Below are 20,535 nucleotides of genomic sequence, written 5' to 3'. Positions count from 1 at the left end.
CGGTGGTCTAAAATGAAGTGTTACTGTATATTTAAGAGTCTCGTGACATTCTTTCCCTGTATTGTACTCCCAGATGGCTTGTTGTGACCTGTCAATGGGTGGGCGATGAGGACATAGGGGTTGAGGTAGCGTGAGAGAAAATTACACAAATGGATATAGGCATAAATGGCTACTGACCTCCAACCTCTCCAAATGTGTCTATAAGCTCCAGTAGGACCATTGTGACAACAGGTTACACAACTCTATGTTCTATTACTGCAGTAGTATCAAGTGAAAGCATGTCTGTGTACGCTATCCACAAAGACTACATGTGTGTTCTATAGTCAATCAGTTTAACAAATGTCTTTTGTTTTATTGTCTAATCTGCAGTTTCACAGATTGTACCAGCCAGTGTTGCAATACTTAACACAAGTGTAGTATGGTCTTGCTACTGCCCACAACACAACATGTTGAAATATAAATGCAGGGGAAATTATAAGTGAGTTGAGTGTATTTTTATTTTAAAATGTTCCATGATTTGGTTGCAAACACTCATGTTCATTCCAGGCTAGTTGGGGCTGAAAGTCTAATATAGCTGTGAACAGTCAGACGTCAAACATTAAAATGGTTCCTCTCCACCCCGTTTGGCAAATGAAAACCTGAGCTTAGATGCATTCCTGGCCTGAAATCTGATGTGCCTGGGCTTGGGAGCACACACACTCCTGCATGTGAAGCCCTTCTTCTCCAAACACCTTTCTGCTTTGTGCACATGGCCTTGCAGTTGTTTTAACTAATTGCATGAACTATAACATTATAGGCCTACAGGCCAGGTGTTCATAATGTCAGTGTGATGGGGGAAGTTATTCAGAGGCAGGCATTGAGACATCAGCGACAGTGTGTTCTGTAGGAAGTCGCAGGTTCATTAACACACAGGACTTAGGCACAGTCCCTACTACTAATATGTATGCGTGCGTGCGTGCGCAGAGAAAGCAAGAGAGATTTGGCCGGGTGCTCCAGTGAGGGGCCCACGTGCTCTGTGTGTGGTCCTGGTCTCTCCCTGACTCATTCTCAGACAGCCATGTTGCTGTGGGTTTTAAGGAGGCCCAATGCTTCACTCAGAGAGAACGATGGGGAAACATGGGGCTCCCCTCATTCATACAGCACAGGCCAAAAACAAAACATCTATTGTCATTTCAACCAGCAGGAGGTAGGCTGTTGGAGCATTACATCTAATGCACTGCCCTATAACGGTCAGGTTAGAGAGAGACTTTGATCACATCACAAGCACGAAGAGGATTGTTTGAGACTGTATGGTGTTCTGGCTATGTGAATGATGAAACATTCATTAAATCTACAGTGTGGCTGTCCCATTGGTTGATATAGACAGAATCTTAAATCTGACCAATGTCAGTCACTTATGGCTTCATTTACAGTTAACGTATAATCAACCTCTGAAAGTTTTCTTGGTCAGTTTGAGGTCTCATTCGGGTGAAGAGCAGTGCTACCTTAACTGGGAGAGAGAATCCACATTTCCATTATGAGGGTCTCCTAGGAAACTGATTTAATATGGACTGGGAGGAAATAAACAAGACAAACTTTTTTTACACATCCAAAATGCCATGTTATTCATTATTTATAATTCCACCAGGCCATCCCATCCCCCAACCAACACCCATACAGTAGGCTGCACACTCGTTTAGAAACTGTGCAATTTAAGCAGAGAAAATGACAATCTTGTCTGATCTTTTAGAATCAAAGTAGCCTAAGGAGTGGATAATTGACTTGTTTATGTCCACGACAACAAACTTTCCCTGAGTGGCTACTGGCATGCCGCTGGCGGATAAACTTGCAGTTACCATTTTTGTGGTGGTGAATGAACAGTCTTTGGAGTGGGATGACAAAGAAATATAGCCTACTGTGCTCGCATATTCACTAAGATTTCAATTGTATGGCAAAGTGAGGCTCTAGTTTAATCACAGATTTGAAGTACTATCGAAGAGACTACTGAAATGCTTGTTCACACCAACATAACTGATCAGTCTGTGATTTCAAATCTATTCATTCTTAATAGCAACAAGTGCAAATGTAGGAGGTACGGTCAGATGTAAGTCGTGGAGGACAATATGGGTCTTTGGAGATCTTTCAAAGACTTGTTTTTGGAAATGAACAAAGTGAGTGTCTTAAGGTACTCCAGTTATATAGCCAAGCTATCATTTCTCATTATGTATGTATTCCTTGTGTTACAATTTTTTGTTAAATATTATTATTTGTTTTATTTATGTATTGTATTCTGCAGTGTTGGTAAGGGCACATGAGTAAGCGTTTCACTGTCTACACCTGTTGTTTACGAAGCAGGTGACAATAACATTTGATTCTGATTGATTTGACGAATGTGTTGTGTCAGAAATATTGGCTCTAAATGAACGGACGATTAAACAAACAAGCATATGATATAAAGGTACACAGCTGGCTTTCTTACTGCAGTCTGTCCTGGTAGGACAGAGATTGTTTTGGTATTCCTATAAGGCATAGTTTTACCCATGGAGAGGGGGATGGGATGACAGGGTTTTGTTACTTTGGCTCTCCCCCACCATGTGCATACCAGAGGCAGAACAAAATAGCAGACACGACTGCAAGCGAGAAAAACAAAGACCAAACTCCATCAGACACATCGCAGAATTCTATAGAAATACCCCAAAACTGCCCATTTTTGGGATAGGTCTACATAGATGAAATGAAAATAGTTTTTTTTCAGCAAAAGAGGGGAAAGTGGGAGCGCGAGGGGGTTGGAGCGCGTAGACTAGAGATCATGTTACAGTTTCAGACTTTTCACGGCAAGTTGTGGGGGAGGGTGAATCTGTTACTTTGATTTCTTTTTAATAGGCATATCCAACAAAAACAGCGGAAGGAATAGTTCCACTTGATTTTAATTGAATATCATGCATGCATCTTTTCGTTTTTTGGTGGCGATCGAATTGTGTGTAGGGAATTCCAAATCAAGGACTACATGACAAAATGCTAAATGAAAAAGTTCGGGACTGTGTGAAAACTGGGAAAACGTTTCGTTTCATTGTATCATAATGTTACATTCGGCATCAAATGAACAAGAGCACTTCGTGCTATTTTTATTAACGGTTACTTTTTAGATTACTGGAATACAAAGTATAATTTTTTTCTTCCTGGAAACAAAGTTGCACCGTTGAATCTCCAAGATGTCTTCCCGTGGATGGAGTTCCATTGTTGGTGGGTTGGGGATGCTTTGCGTTTGGGCTGCCTCCTTTCTGGTTACTCATGCGGTAACGGTACAGAGAAACGAAACAATTTTCAATGATTTCTGCAAGAAAACTACAACATGTGAAGTGCTTAAATATAATACATGTCTTGGGTCCCCACTACCGTACACGCACACGTCTCTTGCCTTGGCTGAAGACTCAAGTACCCAAGACGAAGCATTTGAGAAGTTGGCCATGTGGTCTGGTAAGCCTGTATTTGGTTAATAAGCATAGGTACAAAGGGGTCATGTTTTTCATTTACTGTAATTGAAATTAAATAAATTGACAAACGTATTATAGATTTGTGTTGCGTTATTAAGTGCAGACCCCACTCCCTCTATTAGCATCAGATGCAATCTAGATGCTCATATTGTCATTTGCAAAAGGAAACGTAAAATAAAATCTATGTATTTTATTCGTTGAACTTTCACTAGTGATTATTCATTGAACTTTTGCTTGTGATTATTTAGTCTTAACCTTGCCATTTGACATAAACAGAATGTTCTATTATAAGTAGCACTATATAATATTTGTGTAATAAGATGTATTACACTGTGCTATTAAACATTAAGGTAGATATGGTTACATGCGAGGTCAGTAGGTTAATTGTTATAGTGTAGCCTGTTAACTAGGCAATGAAATATTGAGGGCCCCTCCAAATGGATCGTTTTTGTAATGACCAAATACATGGGAATAGGACTTATGCAGGAAATGGGGGTTAAGAGCAAATAAAGAAAAGAAAAGATTCTCTCTGACGTGTTAGATATTCCTGCACATTAATAAACACTCATTAGTGATCCATCAACCTGCATTTCCTTCCACTAATCCTCAGCTGATCTGTAGAGTGGTTCCCATCCCCACTCCCCACCCCCACCATGGGAAAAACAACAGACCACACAACTAGTGACCTTCCAAGTGCATGATATTGTAATGCTAGCTGCCTCATCAAGAGGTTTCGAGCTCTTGGCATAACAGCTGAGGTGTTGAGTTGATAGACACTGGCCCCAGCTACCAATCCCAGTCAGGGTCAACGTCCAGGTCCTATTTATCTCCTGACCCTAGTGACCACCATCATCAACATCCAGGTCCTATTTATGTCCTGACCCTAGTGACCACCATCTTCAACATCCAGGTCCTATTTATGTCCTGACCCTAGTGACCACCATTATCAACATCCAGGTCCTATTTATCTCCTGACCCTAGTGACCACCATCTTCAACATCCAGGTCCTATTTACAGTGCCTTGCGAAAGTATTCGGCCCCCTTGAACTTTGCGACCTTTTGCCACATTTCAGGCTTCAAACATAAAGATATAAAACTGTATTTTTTTGTGAAGAATCAACAACAAGTGGGACACAATCATGAAGTGGAACGACATTTATTGGATATTTCAAACTTTTTTAACAAATCAAAAACTGAAAAATTGGGCGTGCAAAATTATTCAGCCCCCTTAAGTTAATACTTTGTAGCGCCACCTTTTGCTGCGATTACAGCTGTAAGTCACTTGGGGTATGTCTCTATCAGTTTTGCACATCGAGAGACTGACATTTTTTCCCATTCCTCCTTGCAAAACAGCTCGAGCTCAGTGAGGTTGGATGGAGAGCATTTGTGAACAGCAGTTTTCAGTTCTTTCCACAGATTCTCGATTGGATTCAGGTCTGGACTTTGACTTGGCCATTCTAACACCTGGATATGTTTATTTTTGAACCATTCCAATGTAGATTTTGCTTTATGTTTTGGATCATTGTCTTGTTGGAAGACAAATCTCCGTCCCAGTCTCAGGTCTTTTGCAGACTCCATCAGGTTTTCTTCCAGAATGGTCCTGTATTTGGCTCCATCCATCTTCCCATCAATTTTAACCATCTTCCCTGTCCCTGCTGAAGAAAAGCAGGCCCAAACCATGATGCTGCCACTGTAACAGTACAAATTTAGACCGTCCCCTTGCCCATACCCGGGCGCGAACTAGGGACCTTCTGCACACATCAACAGTCACCCTCGAAGCATCGTTACCCATCGCTCCACAAAAGCCGCGGCCCTTGCAGAGCAAGGGGAACTACTACTTCAAGGTCTCAGAGCAAGTGACGTCACTGATTGAAACGCTATTTAGCGCCGTTTCACATCCGTTACACTCACCCCCCTTTTGACCTTCCTCCTTTTTTCGCAGCAACCAGTAATCCGGGTCAACAGCATCAATGTAACAGTACAAATTTAGACCGTCCCCTCGCCCATACCCGGGCGCGAACTAAGGACCTTCTGCACACATCAACAGTCACCCTCGAAGCATCGTTACCCATCGCTCCACAAAAGCCGCGGCCCTTGCAGAGCAAGGCGAACTACTACTTCAAGGTCTCAGAGCAAGTGACGTCACTGATTGAAACGCTATTTAGCGCCGTTTCACATCCGTTACACCACCACCATGTTTGACAGTGGGGATGGTGTGTTCAGCTGTGTTGCTTTTACGCCAAACATAACGTTTTGCATTGTTGCCAAAAAGTTCAATTTTGGTTTCATCTGACCAGAGCACCTTCTTCCACATGTTTGGTGTGTCTCCCAGGTGGCTTGTGGCAAACTTTAAACAACACTTTTTATGGATATCTTTAAGAAATGGCTTTCTTCTTGCCACTCTTCCATAAAGGCCAGATTTGTGCAATATACGACTGATTGTTGTCCTATGGACAGAGTCTCCCACCTCAGCTGTAGATCTCTGCAGTTCATCCAGAGTGATCATGGGCCTCTTGGCTGCATCTCTGATCAGTCTTCTCCTTGTATGAGCTGAAAGTTTAGAGGGACGGCCAGGTCTTGGTAGATTTGCAGTGGTCTGATACTCCTTCCATTTCAATATTATCGCTTGCACAGTGCTCCTTGGGATGTTTAAAGCTTGGGAAATCTTTTTGTATCCAAATCCGGCTTTAAACTTCTTCACAACAGTATCTCGGACCTGCCTGGTGTGTTCCTTGTTCTTCATGATGCTCTCTGCGCTTTTGACGGACCTCTGAGACTATCACAGTGCAGGTGCATTTATACGGAGACTTGTTTACACACAGGTGGATTGTATTTATCATCATTAGTCATTTAGGTCAACATTGGATCATTCAGAGATCCTCACTGAACTTCTGGAGAGAGTTTGCTGCACTGAAAGTAAAGGGGCTGAATAATTTTGCACGCCCAATTTTTCAGTTTTTGATTTGTTAAAAAGGTTTGAAATATCCAATAAATGTCGTTCCACTTCATGATTGTGTCCCACTTGTTGTTGATTCTTCACAAAAAAATACAGTTTTATATCTTTATGTTTGAAGCCTGAAATGTGGCAAAAGGTCGCAAAGTTCAAGGGGGGCGAATACTTTCGCAAGGCACTGTATCTCCTGACCCTAGTGACCACCATCATCAACATCCATGTCCTATTTATGTCCTGACCCTAGTGACCACCATCATCAACATCCATGTCCTATTTATGTCCTGACCCTAGTGACCACCATCATCAACATCCAGGTCCTATTTATGTCCTGACCCTAGTGACCACCATCATCAACATCCAGGTCCTATTTATGTCCTGACCCTAGTGACCACCATCTTCAACATCCAGGTCCTATTTATCTCCTGACCCTAGTGACCACCATCATCAACATCCATGTCCTATTTATGTCCTGACCCTAGTGACCACCATCATCATCATCCAGGTCCTATTTATCTCCTGACCCCAGTGACCACCATCATCATCCTCACCACACTGAAGTGATGAATATCTATTATTTATATCCAGACTGGTCTCATTCTGTATATGCTGTAGCCAACACTATTATAGTTGTCATGTCATACCGTACTTAGATAGTTGGCATGACAATGAATGAACAAACCCAGAGAGGAGTTTGATAAGGCACAAACAGACTGGAGCACCAGGTTTGTGTTCATTAGGGCACACCGTAGCAAAATGTTTCACTGCAGAAAAACTAAAATGAGCGTTTCTTATGGTACCTACCTGCCAATTTCTCTCAGTTTAGGAGCATTCTCATCCGTTTGGTGTCTACTGAAGTCAACCCAAGCTACATTATTGTCCCTCACCCCCCCCTTCTCACCCATGCAGGTCTGAGGAACGCCCCTCGCTGCTGGGCGGTCATCCAGCCCCTGCTGTGTGCCGTCTACATGCCCAAGTGTGACAACGGGCAGGTGGAGCTTCCCAGCCAGCACCTGTGCCAGGCTACGCGTCGCCCCTGCAGCATCGTGGACCAGGAGAGGGGCTGGCCCAACTTCCTCAAGTGTGAGGAGATGGACAAGTACCCCATGGGCTGCACGGTATGGTAGATGCTCTCACTATGCATGTGTGCAGATGGTGTGCTAGGCCAATTATTGAGGGGGCTTCAGCACTGTCAACCCTGGGCACACACTGGTCGAATCAACGTTGTTTACTCGTCATTTCAATGAAATTACATTGAACCAACGTGGAGTAGACGTTGAATTGTAGTCTGTGCCCAGTGGGTGGCCTCTCCATGGAGCCACCCATCTAGTCAACAGGCTAGTGTCATTGTTTTTCAGTCTAAAATGGCTGTCGATATTATACTCTATAATACTATAATATATTATATACAGTGCATTCAGAAAGTATTCTGACCTCTTGACGTTTTCCACATTTTGTTACCCCTGAGGTGCCTTATTGTTATTATAAACTGATTACCCAACATAATTAGAGCAGTTCAAATAAATGTTTTGTCGTACTCGTGGTATACGGTCTGATATACAACAGCTGTCAGCCAATCAGCATTCAGAACTCGAACCACCCAGTTTATAAAATACTATATAATATTGAGGCGTACGCGTCATGAAAAATAGACCAAACAGAGTGACAATATGAGCTCACTGTGCCTTCCGTCCACGGTGAGACAGAACGAGGTGCAGAAGCTGAAGTTCAACACTTCGGGACACTGCGAAGCCCCCCTGGTGAAGACAGACGTTCAGGCCAGCTGGTACAAAGATGTGGAGGGCTGCGGCATCCAGTGCAACAACCCCCTGTTCACCGACGAGGAGCACTCGGACATGCACGCCTACATCGCTGTGTTCGGCACCGTCACCCTGCTCTGCACCTTTTTCACTCTGGTGAGCTTCACACAGCAGTGTTGTGGACAACATTACCCATAATTCCAAGTGTAACTTGCAGCTGTTAGCAACAACTTTTTTTGACTTGACTTTTAACTTTTATAATTGAGATTACAAATGGAATGAAGATACTGGTATTGTAACACACATACCATTCTGGTTCAGATAATGGGTTCATACTGCTTTTCACAGAAGATGTCAAAACAATGCTTTTTATTATCTGACATTGTTAGTAATTTGCGGAGAACTATGTGTTTCGGTGAGTTGGCCTTTCTAAGGACAGAAAAAAGTGTTTTCCATTTATGTTCATCTTTTCTCTCCCTCTCTCTTCCCCTCTCTCCTTTCCCAGGCCACCTTTCTGGCGGACTGGAAGAATTCAAACCGTTACCCCGCCGTCATCCTCTTCTACATCAATACCTGTTTCTTCATGGGCAGTATCGGCTGGCTGGCTCAGTTCATGGATGGAGCTCGCAAAGAGATCGTGTGTAAGAGTGACAACACCATGCGTTTAGGGGAGCCCTCGTAAGTGAAGAAGGAGAACACTTAACATTTTATTGTCAATCAATTGTGGTTTTTGCTTATGACCCAACCCCCTGAGACACACACATACACTGTTCACACACACATACACTGTTCACACACACACACACACACACATTGAAGGGGTTGAAAGAAAGTGGGAGTATTATGAGATAAGATGTGAAAATACAATTTGAAGGATTATTTCTTGAATCTTCCGGTGAGGTTCGTACGTCTTGTATTTAGCTAGTACAGGAGTCAGGAGGTTCGTTTTCACAAGTTCGCTTTGTTTCTCAAACTTGGTTGGCTGATTGATTGACATTTTCAAATAATTAATAACACACATACAGCCAATGCAATGGCAGTGTACTCTTAAAAATAATTGAGTCATTAACTTCCTTCGCTCTCTCTCTCTCTCTCTCTCTCTCTCCCTCTCTCCATCCAGGTCTACCGAGACTCTGTCGTGTGTCATCATCTTCAGCCTCGTCTACTACTCCCTGATGTCTGGGGTGATCTGGTTTGTCATGCTGACCTTCGCCTGGCACACGTCCTTCAAGGCCCTGGGCACCACCCACCAGCCCCTGTCGGGCAAGACCTCATACTTCCACATGGTCACATGGTCCGTCCCCTTCATCCTCACTGTGGCTATTCTAGCCACCGCTGAGGTATGGAACACCTACCATTTCTTTTAGCTGTTGAAAATAGTCATTACTGTGATTTGAGATGTATAATACTTATGATAATAACACATTATACATGCTTATGACATGTCTCACAATGCATTGTAACTGAATCTTAATGCTTTATACCAGCAGGCTTTAAGTTGAGTGTTACTTTGCGAAAGGGTAATCCCAAACAGTGTCTACAGTTTAGAGACAACTTCATTTATTCCATTTTCATGATGGAAAGACAATGACTGAGAATTGCTTGTTTTCCAAATGATTGATCTTTTATGCCGTTATGTCATTCAAACACATGTATGTGTTTCTGGTCTCTGTTGTTTGACACAGGTGGACGGAGACTCTGTCAGTGGGATCTGTTTCGTGGGCTATAAGAACTACCGCTACCGTGCTGGCTTTGTGTTGGCTCCCATTGGAGTTGTGCTTGTCATTGGTGGCTATTTCCTCATACGAGGTGAGTTCTCTCAAACCCAAAAAACGAGACATTTTCATATTTCAGAATTTAAACGCTACCAAATAAATAGACGTTCCCAAAGTGATTTCCTCTGTTTGTTTCTGCAGGAGTCATGACGTTGTTCTCCATCAAGAGTAACCACCCGGGTCTTCTGAGTGAGAAGGCAGCGAGCAAAATCAACGAAACAATGCTAAGACTTGGTATGACCCCTTCGCTGTAAATCACCAGATATCCAGAGTCAAACCACTGGCATAACAGTGTAACAAACCCAGCTAGTGTTGAAAAGACAGATAACCGCTTCCACAAGGGAGCTAGCTTTCTTGATGGTGGAATGAAGAGGTCAGTGCTAGGTCTAACTAGGTCAGGCGATCCTAGTTAGACCTAGCACTGCCCCCCCCCCCCCCCCCCCCCCCCCCCCCCCCCCCCCCCCCCCCCCCCCCCCCCCCCCCCCCCCCCCCCCCCCCCCCCCCAAGAAATGCTACAATGGCATGCTAGAATAAACCTTTGATAAAGCCACTTAAATTGCCTCATCATAGATTGACTGTAGATTCTGTTGCACGATATAGTAGATTCTGTTGCACGATATAGTAGATTCTGTTGCCCGATATAGTAGATTCTGTTGCACGATATATGTTATATAACACCTTGGTTTTATCTTATATAAAGTATATTGTGTCCTGACTCCTGAGGTTTCTGGAATTTCAAATATCCCTAATCATTTGTGTAATTCCTCTTCATCAGGTATATTTGGGTTCCTGGCGTTTGGCTTTGTCTTAATCACATTTGGCTGCCACTTCTATGACTTCTTCAACCAGGCTGAGTGGGAGAAGAGCTTCAGAGAATATGTGTTGTGAGTTCCTTTTCTCCTCATGTAGCCTACAGTAACCCCAAACTACATTCAACACTGCAACTTCAAAACAGGTGTTGAGGACCTAAGGACTTCTGGGCCCTTTGGAATACTCAAAAAAAAATAAAAAATTCTCAGAACATGGGAATAATCACCGATATTTGACATTACATAATTGGTAAAAGCTTTGCCTTGGAAAGTTTCCCTACATCAATCCAATGTGACAGACGAGGGATTACTTCAAGGAAGGGAGGAAGGAAATATACATTTAAGAGTATTGGAACATGGCCCCAGTTGTATGATGTAGTTGGAGATTTAAGAGTATTGGAACATGGCTCCAGTTGTATGATGTAGTTGGAGATTTAAGACTATGGGTACATGGCCCCAGTTGTATGATGTAATAGGAGATTTAAGAGTATTGGAACCTGGCCCCAATTGTATGATGTAATAAGAGATTTAAGAGTATTGGAACATGGCCCCAGTTGTATGGTGTAGTGGGAGATTTAAGAGTATTAGAACACACCCTCGATTGTATGGTGTAGTGGGAGATTTAAGAGTATTAGAACATGCCCTCAGGTGTATGGTGTAGTGGGAGATTTAAGAGTATTAGAACATGCCCTCAGTTGTATGGGATAGTGGGAGATTTAAGAGTATTAGAACATGCCCTCAGTTGTATGGTGTAGTGGGAGATTTAAGAGTATTAGAACATGCCCTCAGTTGTATGGTGTAGTGGGAGATTTAAGAGTATTAGAACATGCCCTCAGTTGTATGGTGTAGTGGGAGATTTAAGAGTATTAGAACATGCCCTCAGTTGTATGGTGTAGTGGGAGATTTAAGAGTATTGGAACATGCCCTCAGGTGTATGGTGTAGTGGGAGATTTAAGAGTATTAGAACATGCCCTCAGTTGTATGGTGTAGTGGGAGATTTAAGAGTATTGGAACATGCCCTCAGGTGTATGGTGTAGTGGGAGATTTAAGAGTATTAGAACATGCCCTCAGTTGTATGGTGTAGTGGGAGATTCCCAGCAGATGATGCTGTTGAGACTGGTGGTAACCACAGCCCTACCGGTTTGTTGTGCTGTGAATGCAGCCTTATTTCTCCACTCTGTTGACTTTGAGTGGACTGGTATGAATTTCACCTCAGAAATGTACATTTCTCTTTCCTGTCTGAACAAGTAAACAACTGGTTAATGTCAACAGTATGTGAATATGCCTCATTTATATGGCTTTACAGTGGGTGTGGGTATGTAGAGTATTTTACCACAGCAAAAGAAACTGCCTGTGTAAAAAAGAGCTCTGAGGATTGATTGATGAACACTGCACTGGCTTTGAACAGGTGCGAGGCCAATGTGACGATCGCTCATCAGACCAACAAGCCGATCCCAGAATGTACTATCAAGAACCGTCCCAGTCTACTGGTGGAAAAGATTAATCTGTTCTCTATGTTCGGCACGGGCATCGCCATGAGCACCTGGGTGTGGACCAAGGCCACGATCCTCATCTGGAAACGCACCTGGTGCAAGTAAGCAGCCATTTCCTTTAGAACACACACAGACAATTAGACTGGGCGGCAGTCCCTTCGTAGCAAAAAGGGTTTTCTTGTAGATAAAAGGTGAGAAAATAGGCTACAAGAAAATAGTGCATGAACTTTAAAAACAATATTCCAAGTATGGTGTTACACATTGTATTATCTCTCTGAGGCATTCACACAGCATTATCTGTGTATTAAAGCTTAAATCTGCATACGGTGAAACAGCGCCACTGTTTGCCCCCAGCACATTTGTTATTATTTTTGTTTTGTTGATGAAACGGAGGAGAGGAGTACCAGCATCAGACATTTTGTTTTCTTCAGTACATACTATGCTGTTCTATCGCACCTGCAATGATGTCTGAGCGGAAAAATACAGTGTTCGTTGTTTGATGCAACTACTTGTTTGTTGTAGTATCTCAAACGGACGTGGTAGTTTCACCAAGTACAGATTTCATCTTTAATTTATCGCGATTGCCACGTCAAGGGATACGTCAACATTGTCTGTCACCTTGTGATTTATCTACCTGTTGTTCCTGTCATAGGGTTATCGGCCGTAGCGACGATGAGCCCAAGAGGATAAAGAAGAGCAAGATGATAGCCAAGGCCTTCTCCAAGCGCAAGGAGCTCCACAAAGACCCGGAGAAGGAGCTGTCCTTCAGCATGCACACTGTCTCTCATGACGGGCCAGTAGGTAAGTCCCCAAAGACCTGGAGAAGGAGCTGTCCTTCAGCATGCACACTGTCTCTCATGACGGGCCAGTAGGTAAGTCCACAAAGACCCGTAGAAGGAGCTGTCCTTCAGCATGCACACTGTCTCTCATGACGGGCCAGTAGGTAAGTCCACAAAGACCCGTAGAAGGAGCTGTCCTTCAGCATGCACACTGTCTCCCATGACGGGCCAGTAGGTAAGTCCACAAAGACCCGTAAAAGGAGCTGTCCAAAAGGCTGAATTGGATTCCTCTTTATGCAGATGAAATGCCATATTATTTTCATCATTGAGGAACTCCTGGCTGATATTAATGGAGATTCCACTACGCTTCAATGTTACAACTAAAAGTGAATGTCTTTGACAAGTCTGTCTGACACTAGTAGTCAATGTCATTGAGAAGTCTGTCTGACACTAGTAGTCAATGTCATTGAGAAGTCTGTCTGACACTAGTAGTGAATGTCATTGAGAAGTCTGTCTGACACTAGTAGTGAATGTCATTGAGAAGTCTGTCTGACACTAGTAGTGAATGTCATTGAGAAGTCTGTCTGACACTAGTAGTGAATGTCATTGAGAAGTCTGTCTGACACTAGTAGTGAATGTCATTGAGAAGTCTGTCTGACACTAGTAGTGAATGTCATTGAGAAGTCTGTCTGACACTAGTAGTGAATGTCATTGAGAAGTCTGTCTGACACTAGAAGTGAATGACTGAGTCATCAGATAATGTAAGCACTGAGGCGGTTGTGGCCAGCATGCTTGCTTATGTTGGAGGGACTGTATGAACTGTTAGTTATTGGAACACTGCAGGGGACTCCAGGGGGAGCCTTCTACTATATAAATAACCTCTTTGGGGTTTTTGCTGAATGCATAGTAATGGTTGAGCTCTTCTACTGTATAATGGATAGTAATGGTTGAACTCTTCTACTGTATAATGGATAGTAATGGTTGAGCTCTACTGTATAATGGATAGTAATGGTTGAGCTGTTCTACTATATAATGGATAGTAATGGTTGAACTCTTCTACTGTATAATGGATAGTAATGGTTGAACTCTTTTACTATATAATGGATAGTAATGGTTGAGCTCTTCTACTGTATAATGGATAGTAATGGTTGAACTCTTCTACTGTATAATGGATAGTAATGGTTGAGCTCTTCTACTGTATAATGGATAGTAATGGTTGAACTCTTCTACTGTATAATGGATAGTAATGGTTGAGCTCTTCTACTGTATAATGGATAGTAATGGTTGAACTCTACTGTATAATGGAAAGTAATGGTTGAACTCTACTGTATAATGGAAAGTAATGGTTGAGCTCTTCTACTGTATAATGGATAGTAATGGTTGAGCTCTACTGTATAATGGATAGTAATGGTTGAGCTCTTCTACTATATAATGGATAGTAATGGTTGAGCTCTACTGTATAATGGAAAGTAATGGTTGAGCTCTTCTACTATATAATGGATAGTAATGGTTGAGCTCTTCTACTATATAATGGATAGTAATGGTTGAGCTCTACTGTATAATGGATAGTAATGGTTGAGCTCTACTGTATAATGGATAGTAATGGTTGAGCTCTACTGTATAATGGATAGTAATGGTTGAGTTCTACTGTATAATGGATAGTAATGGTTGAGCTCTTCTACTATATAATGGATAGTAATGGTTGAGCTCTTCTACTATATAATGGATAGTAATGGTTGAGCTCTACTGTATAATGGATAGTAATGGTTGAGCTCTTCTACTATATAATGGATAGTAATGGTTGAGCTCTTCTACTATATAATGGATAGTAATGGTTGAGCTCTACTGTATAATGGATAGTAATGGTTGAGCTCTACTGTATAATGGATAGTAATGGTTGAGCTCTACTGTATAATGGATAGTAATGGTTGAGTTCTACTGTATAATGGATAGTAATGGTTGAGCTCTTCTACTATATAATGGATAGTAATGGTTGAGCTCTTCTACTATATAATGGATAGTAATGGTTGAGCTCTACTGTATAATGGATAGTAATGGTTGAGCTCTTCTACTATATAATGGATAGTAATGGTTGAGCTCTTCTACTATATAATGGATAGTAATGGTTGAGCTCTTCTACTATATAATGGATAGTAATGGTTGAGCTCTTCTGTATAATGGATAGTAATGGTTGAGCTCTTCTACTGTGTAATGGATAGTAATGGTTGAGCTCTACTGTATAATGGATAGTAATGGTTGAGCTCTTCTACTGTGTAATGGATAGTAATGGTTGAGCTCTTCTACTGTATAATGGATAGTAATGGTTGAGTTCTACTATATAATGGATAGTAATGGTTGAGCTCTTCTGTATAATGGATAGTAATGGTTGAGCTCTTCTGTATAATGGATAGTAATGGTTGAGCTCTTCTACTGTATAATGGATAGTAATGGTTGAGCTCTTCTACTGTATAATGGATAGTAATGGTTGAGCTCTACTGTATAATGGAAAGTAATGGTTGAACTCTTCTACTGTATAATGGATAGTAATGGTTGAACTCTTCTACTGTATAATGGATAGGAATGGTTGAACTCTTCTACTGTATAATGGATAGTAATGGTTGAGCTCTACTGTATAATGGATAGTAATGGTTGAGCTCTTCTACTGTATAATGGATAGTAATGGTTGAGCTCTACTGTATAATGGAAAGTAATGGTTGAACTCTTCTACTGTATAATGGATAGTAATGGTTGAGCTCTACTATATAATGGATAGTAATGGTTGAGCTGTCTTGTCTTCTTTCTCATTGGTAGCTGGCATCAACTTTGACCTGAACGGGGAGCCATCCAACGAGATGTCTTCAGCCTGGGCCCAGCATGTGACCAAGATGGTGGCCAGGAGGGGCGCCATTCTACCGCAGGACATCTCTGTCACCCCTACAGGGACACCTGGTGAGAGCTGCCACCTGCTTAGTGACATTGTCTGACATCTGCACTCTTCCTTGAGTTCATTGCATTCTTTCTTGAAACGATAACAGATCGTAGACAGTTGGATTGGTTAAAGCAATGGGATAAGGCCTTTACTTTCGCTTATCCAGTCATGTACAGATTCAAACAGGGCCTATGTTACTAGCCTGGTTAAGCCAGACCGAATGCTGCGCTCACAATGGCAGTATTCAGTATTATATAACCAGGCTGCAGAATTGTCAGTTCAGCCACCAGTCTGATTTAATCCTGCTACCATGTTACCACTATGAGTCTGAATCTCACCCTGCTCTTTCACCCAGTTCCACCGCCAGAGGAGAGGAACAAGCTGTGGATGGTGGAGGCGGAGATCTCCCCTGAGATGATGAAGAGGAAGAAGAAGAGGAAGAAGAGGAAGAAGGAGGCGCGTCCTCTGGAGGAGCTGGCCGAACACCAGGGCTACCGTCAGCGAGAGTTTGGCACCAGCTCGGTGCCACGGCTACCCAAGCTGCCCGGCCACAGGAGCCTGGTGGCCAATCTGAGGCAGCACCAGGAGGCTGAGGACGTCCTTCCAGGCTCTTACCCAGAGTTTAGGCCCTCTCATCCCCTGCCCTACCAGGAGAGGTACGGAGGAGCCCTGGGGGCCTCCTCTAGCCAGAGGAGCAGGTACCCTGACCTCAACCCCCTCTCCCTCAGCGACCTGCCAGAGGACCTCGGCCTGGGGCCTCGCTGCCGCCCCCAACAACCACCCCTCTCCTTCTGGCAGCCCAATGGAGCGTTCCACTACTCCGGGGAGGTGGCGCCTATGGCAGGGCTGTCTGGGAGGACAGACCACATGGGGAGGTCGCAGGGGGGTCAAAGGAGGGCGGAGTGGGGGCAGATCCACTCTAGAACCAACCTGATGGAGGCGGAGCTTATGGATGCTGACTCTGACTTCTGAGAGCAAACGTGTGGTTGTGGGGTTTTCTGGGGGTTTTTACAGACTGTGAGAGAAAAGTGCTGGATACTTACACTTATGGTGCTCCCTTGTCACTGCCCAACAGTCAAGATGAAACAGGACTCAAGTCAAGTTAATTGGTCAGATCTGTTTCATTTAAAGGGAAGGGCTAAAGGAGAACTGATCAGGCCAGTTTGGGTCATCAGGGTGAGCTTCATGAAAGCTTATTGGCTTATGTCCCACTGGGCACAAACTGGTTGAATCAACGTTGTTTCCACATCATTTCAACCCCCCAAAATCTATGCGATGACGTTGAATCAATGTGGAAAACTGATTGGATTTGAACGTGAGGGCATTTCATATTTTTTTCACCCAACCTTTAAGCTAAATCCTATGACATGGTGTCATTTGTTGTTGATTTCACATTGAATTCACGTTAGTTAACAACTCAACCAAATGTAAATCAAAACTAGACGTTGAACTGACTTCTGTACCCAGTGGGGCGGCTCTGAATGTCTCTTAACAAATCACAGTAGCTACACTTTCATAAAAATGTGTTTAAAAATCTTTAAAATCTATAGCTGCGTTTAGACAGGCAGCCTAATTCTGATATTTTTACCACTAATTGGTCTTTTGACATCCTTTTCAGAGCTGATCTGATTGGTGAAAAAAAGATCAGAATTAGTCTGCCTGTCTAAATGAGCTAAATTATTTGAATAAAGCACTTTTCTGTTCTACAAGTGGTCTGGGTCTATAGTTGTGGAGAGAAATAAGGTACCTCGTTAGCTACAAAGCTTTTCGGAAACGCCTCCCAGACTCGTCAATGCTGTGTGACTTACTGAAAATAATTCCACTTGTGGCATTGGTCAGAAAACGGACATGATCACCCATGTTGCAACAACTAACTTCTGTTGTCAGAAACATTTCATTGAATGATGGCAGCAGAAGAGGCAGCTCAACTCTGAACGAATTGGATGAGGGTCACCATCACTGACATGATCCCGGGTCACTATCTCTTGGATCAGATATCACTCTTGTTGATTTCAGTCTCATAGCCATTCATTCATTATATGACTTCCAAGACTCTTCCAGGGATCTTGTCGTTCCCTGAGTCATTTCATGCATCTTAGGGTTCATGTAAGTAGTGTAAAGTGGCTTCCTTTCCTTGTCTCTTTTCCACGTCATTGCTGACTTTAGAAAACTGGACCGGTGAAAGCTAATTCCATGTAGGCGTTCTCCATATCGCTTTCAACTAGCCTGTGTTAATAAACTAAATATGACTAGATCTGTAACGATGGAGAGGAAGCCACTTTAGATGATTGACATGCAGCCTCATATGATGCAGAAACTATCAGGCTCTGGAAGTTCCATGTCTTTGTGTATCATCGTCAACTAGTAGTCTGTACTTTTGTCACAAAAATATAGAACTGTTTTTATATTGCCTGGTGCAATCACACAAAAGTGAGCTTTTTTCACCTGAGGAGAAAGAGAATTGATTAGGTTTTTATACCAGTGGAAATGAAATACACAACTGAGTGGGAATCAATCACTTCATTTCTTGAAAGTGTTCTTGCACATGTTAGCTACATCAGTTAAATTGTTACGTTTTTTTTCTGTACAATTGTATTAAAAAGGGTTATTTTTTTACTGTAGTATTTCCACGTTGTGTTTTACTCTATTGGCAGCAGTGCTTGACTTGGACTGAAATACAGTAGGTGCCGGTACTAATTTTACATGCTGGTACTGTTTTTATTTAGGTGCAGGAGCTCCACAATACTTTTCAGCTAATATTCTAGAAGAAGAACAGGCAGTAGAAAAATGTAAGATGCCGGTACTCAGCTCCGGTACTCAGCTCCGGTACTCAGCTCCGGTACTCAGCTCCGGTACTCAGCTCCGGTACTCAGCTCCGGTGAGCTCCTACCCAAGTTAAGCATACGTATAGACAACCTTGGCTATACTTTGTTGAGTTTTCTGTGTTTTTATTGTATAGGACAGTGCTATATATTTTGTCATGTTGTCCTAGAGTTGAGCAAAACACCTTTATTCTATGCTTGTAATTATCTGCTACAATTTCTAAATGCACGTGTCTTGTCCAACTCTCTCTATGTGTAGTGCACCTATTCATTTATTGGGACCTAGGACGCAGTGGAGGCTGCTGAGGGGAGGATGGCTCATAATAATGGCTGGAACGGAGCAAATGAAATGGCATCAAACACATGGATGTGTTTGATGTATTTAATACCATTCCACTAATTCCAATCTAGCCATTACCACAAGCCTGTCCTCCCCAATTAAGGTGCCACCAACCTCCTGTGCAAGGATGCAGCATACTTGTACAATTCTAAGTTGTTAGACTGTATGTTTGGTTGGTTTTCCATGCTGAGGTACATTACAGATTTGCTCAGCAAAAGGGAAAATTCACTGAAGCTCGTGATGTAGTTGTACCAATGCTGTAACCAAAGTAATTTAGTATTATTGTCTTTGCGTCACACTCACAACAGTATAAAGATGGTGCCAAACTAAAGATGTAGAATCTTAATTTGATCAACCTGTTGCAGGAGAAATGTAAAACTTGTACTGCATTTGAGGTTTAAAACGGCTTCTGAAGTTACGAAAAATGGATCCATCGCTACAAAAATGGTCATTAATTATAATCCACATAATAACTCACATTTCCTGTTGCTGCAGGATTATGTTTTTGCTGTAGCAAACTGGCTCAAATTAAGATCCTACATATGTAGTGTCAATGTTATGATAGTCCTATTAGCTAATGTGCTATGTGTATCAGAGATTATTTATAAAATGTCCATGTCTGGAAGATAAATTAAGAAAGCTGTAAAGCACTGCAATGAAAATAACACTGTAACATTTGCTTAATACATTTGGACATTTCTTGCACCATCAGTGCAAACGAATGTAAATTTCCATTTAAAAAATTGTTTTGTGAAAATACATAATCAAAAAAAGACACATCATATCTATCAAATGTATATGATATTTCTCATGTTGGATACTGACCAGCCAGTTTATTCCATGGGAAATGAACCTTGATATACTTTTTGAGGTATTGTGAACATTCTCAGAGTTTTCTTTTGCTGTCAAAGAGAATTAAATACAGTCCATCTCTTTGTGGGTTCTTTATATTGGCAAAATCCATTTCCCTATTGTCTATGTAGCTTACTGCTGTTTCTCTCCACACTCATATCTTGAACACAGAACTGTATTACTTTGATCATGAAGCTGTATTTTTGTATAATTATGTAAATAAAAGGAAACCTAGAATTCTGGTGTTGTTTTTTGATTGATTTATTGAGATTTGTGAATAAAACATATTTCTAGTGTTGATGGTCCATAGTTCTGTTGTCCTACACTTGTTGGAATAAAGTTTCCTTTCACATATAGTTTTTAGGTCTCCACTCAGTATGAAATGTTATTTTCCTTGGTAACGTAAATAGGCCAGGGATAAGCAACTGGCCACTTTTGAGTCCTCGGATCAATTTCTAAGTCCTCTAAGTCCTCGGATCAATTTCTAAGTCCACTAAGTCCTCGGATCAATTTCCCCCCAAAAATACAATTTTAAAAAACTCACTCAGGTCTC

The 20,535-nt window shown here is 42.1% G+C and overlaps 1 protein-coding gene across 1 annotated transcript; it reads left to right on the top strand.

The window, feature by feature from the left end:
* The first annotated feature begins 154 nt into the window (after positions 1 to 154).
* Positions 155 to 20,500, top strand: smo (smoothened, frizzled class receptor). The gene is made up of 12 exons (XM_036945102.1): positions 155 to 3,456; positions 7,333 to 7,541; positions 8,130 to 8,339; positions 8,689 to 8,861; positions 9,304 to 9,523; positions 9,869 to 9,992; positions 10,100 to 10,192; positions 10,734 to 10,842; positions 12,176 to 12,361; positions 12,913 to 13,061; positions 15,851 to 15,988; positions 16,324 to 20,500. Exons 1-12 carry the CDS (start codon positions 3,192 to 3,194, stop codon positions 16,938 to 16,940), a joined length of 2,493 nt encoding a protein of 830 aa, XP_036800997.1. The 5' UTR covers positions 155 to 3,191; the 3' UTR covers positions 16,941 to 20,500.
* The last annotated feature ends 35 nt before the right edge of the window (positions 20,501 to 20,535 follow it).

This window comes from Oncorhynchus mykiss, chromosome 15, assembly GCF_013265735.2.
Source record: "Oncorhynchus mykiss isolate Arlee chromosome 15, USDA_OmykA_1.1, whole genome shotgun sequence".
Classification (NCBI taxonomy): domain Eukaryota; kingdom Metazoa; phylum Chordata; class Actinopteri; order Salmoniformes; family Salmonidae; genus Oncorhynchus; species Oncorhynchus mykiss.
Note: the sequence above shows the minus strand (reverse complement) of the source record. Positions and strands in the feature narration are given on the sequence as shown.

Coding starts and splice junctions, on each gene's coding strand:
- smo (XM_036945102.1), top strand. CDS start 3,192: ATGTCTTCCCGTGGATGGAGTTCCATTGTTGGTGGGTTGGGGATGCTT. Junction 9,993..10,099: donor TGGCTATTTCCTCATACGAG/GTGAGTTCTCTC, acceptor TTGTTTCTGCAG/GAGTCATGACGTTGTTCTCC. Junction 12,362..12,912: donor TGGAAACGCACCTGGTGCAA/GTAAGCAGCCAT, acceptor TTCCTGTCATAG/GGTTATCGGCCGTAGCGACG.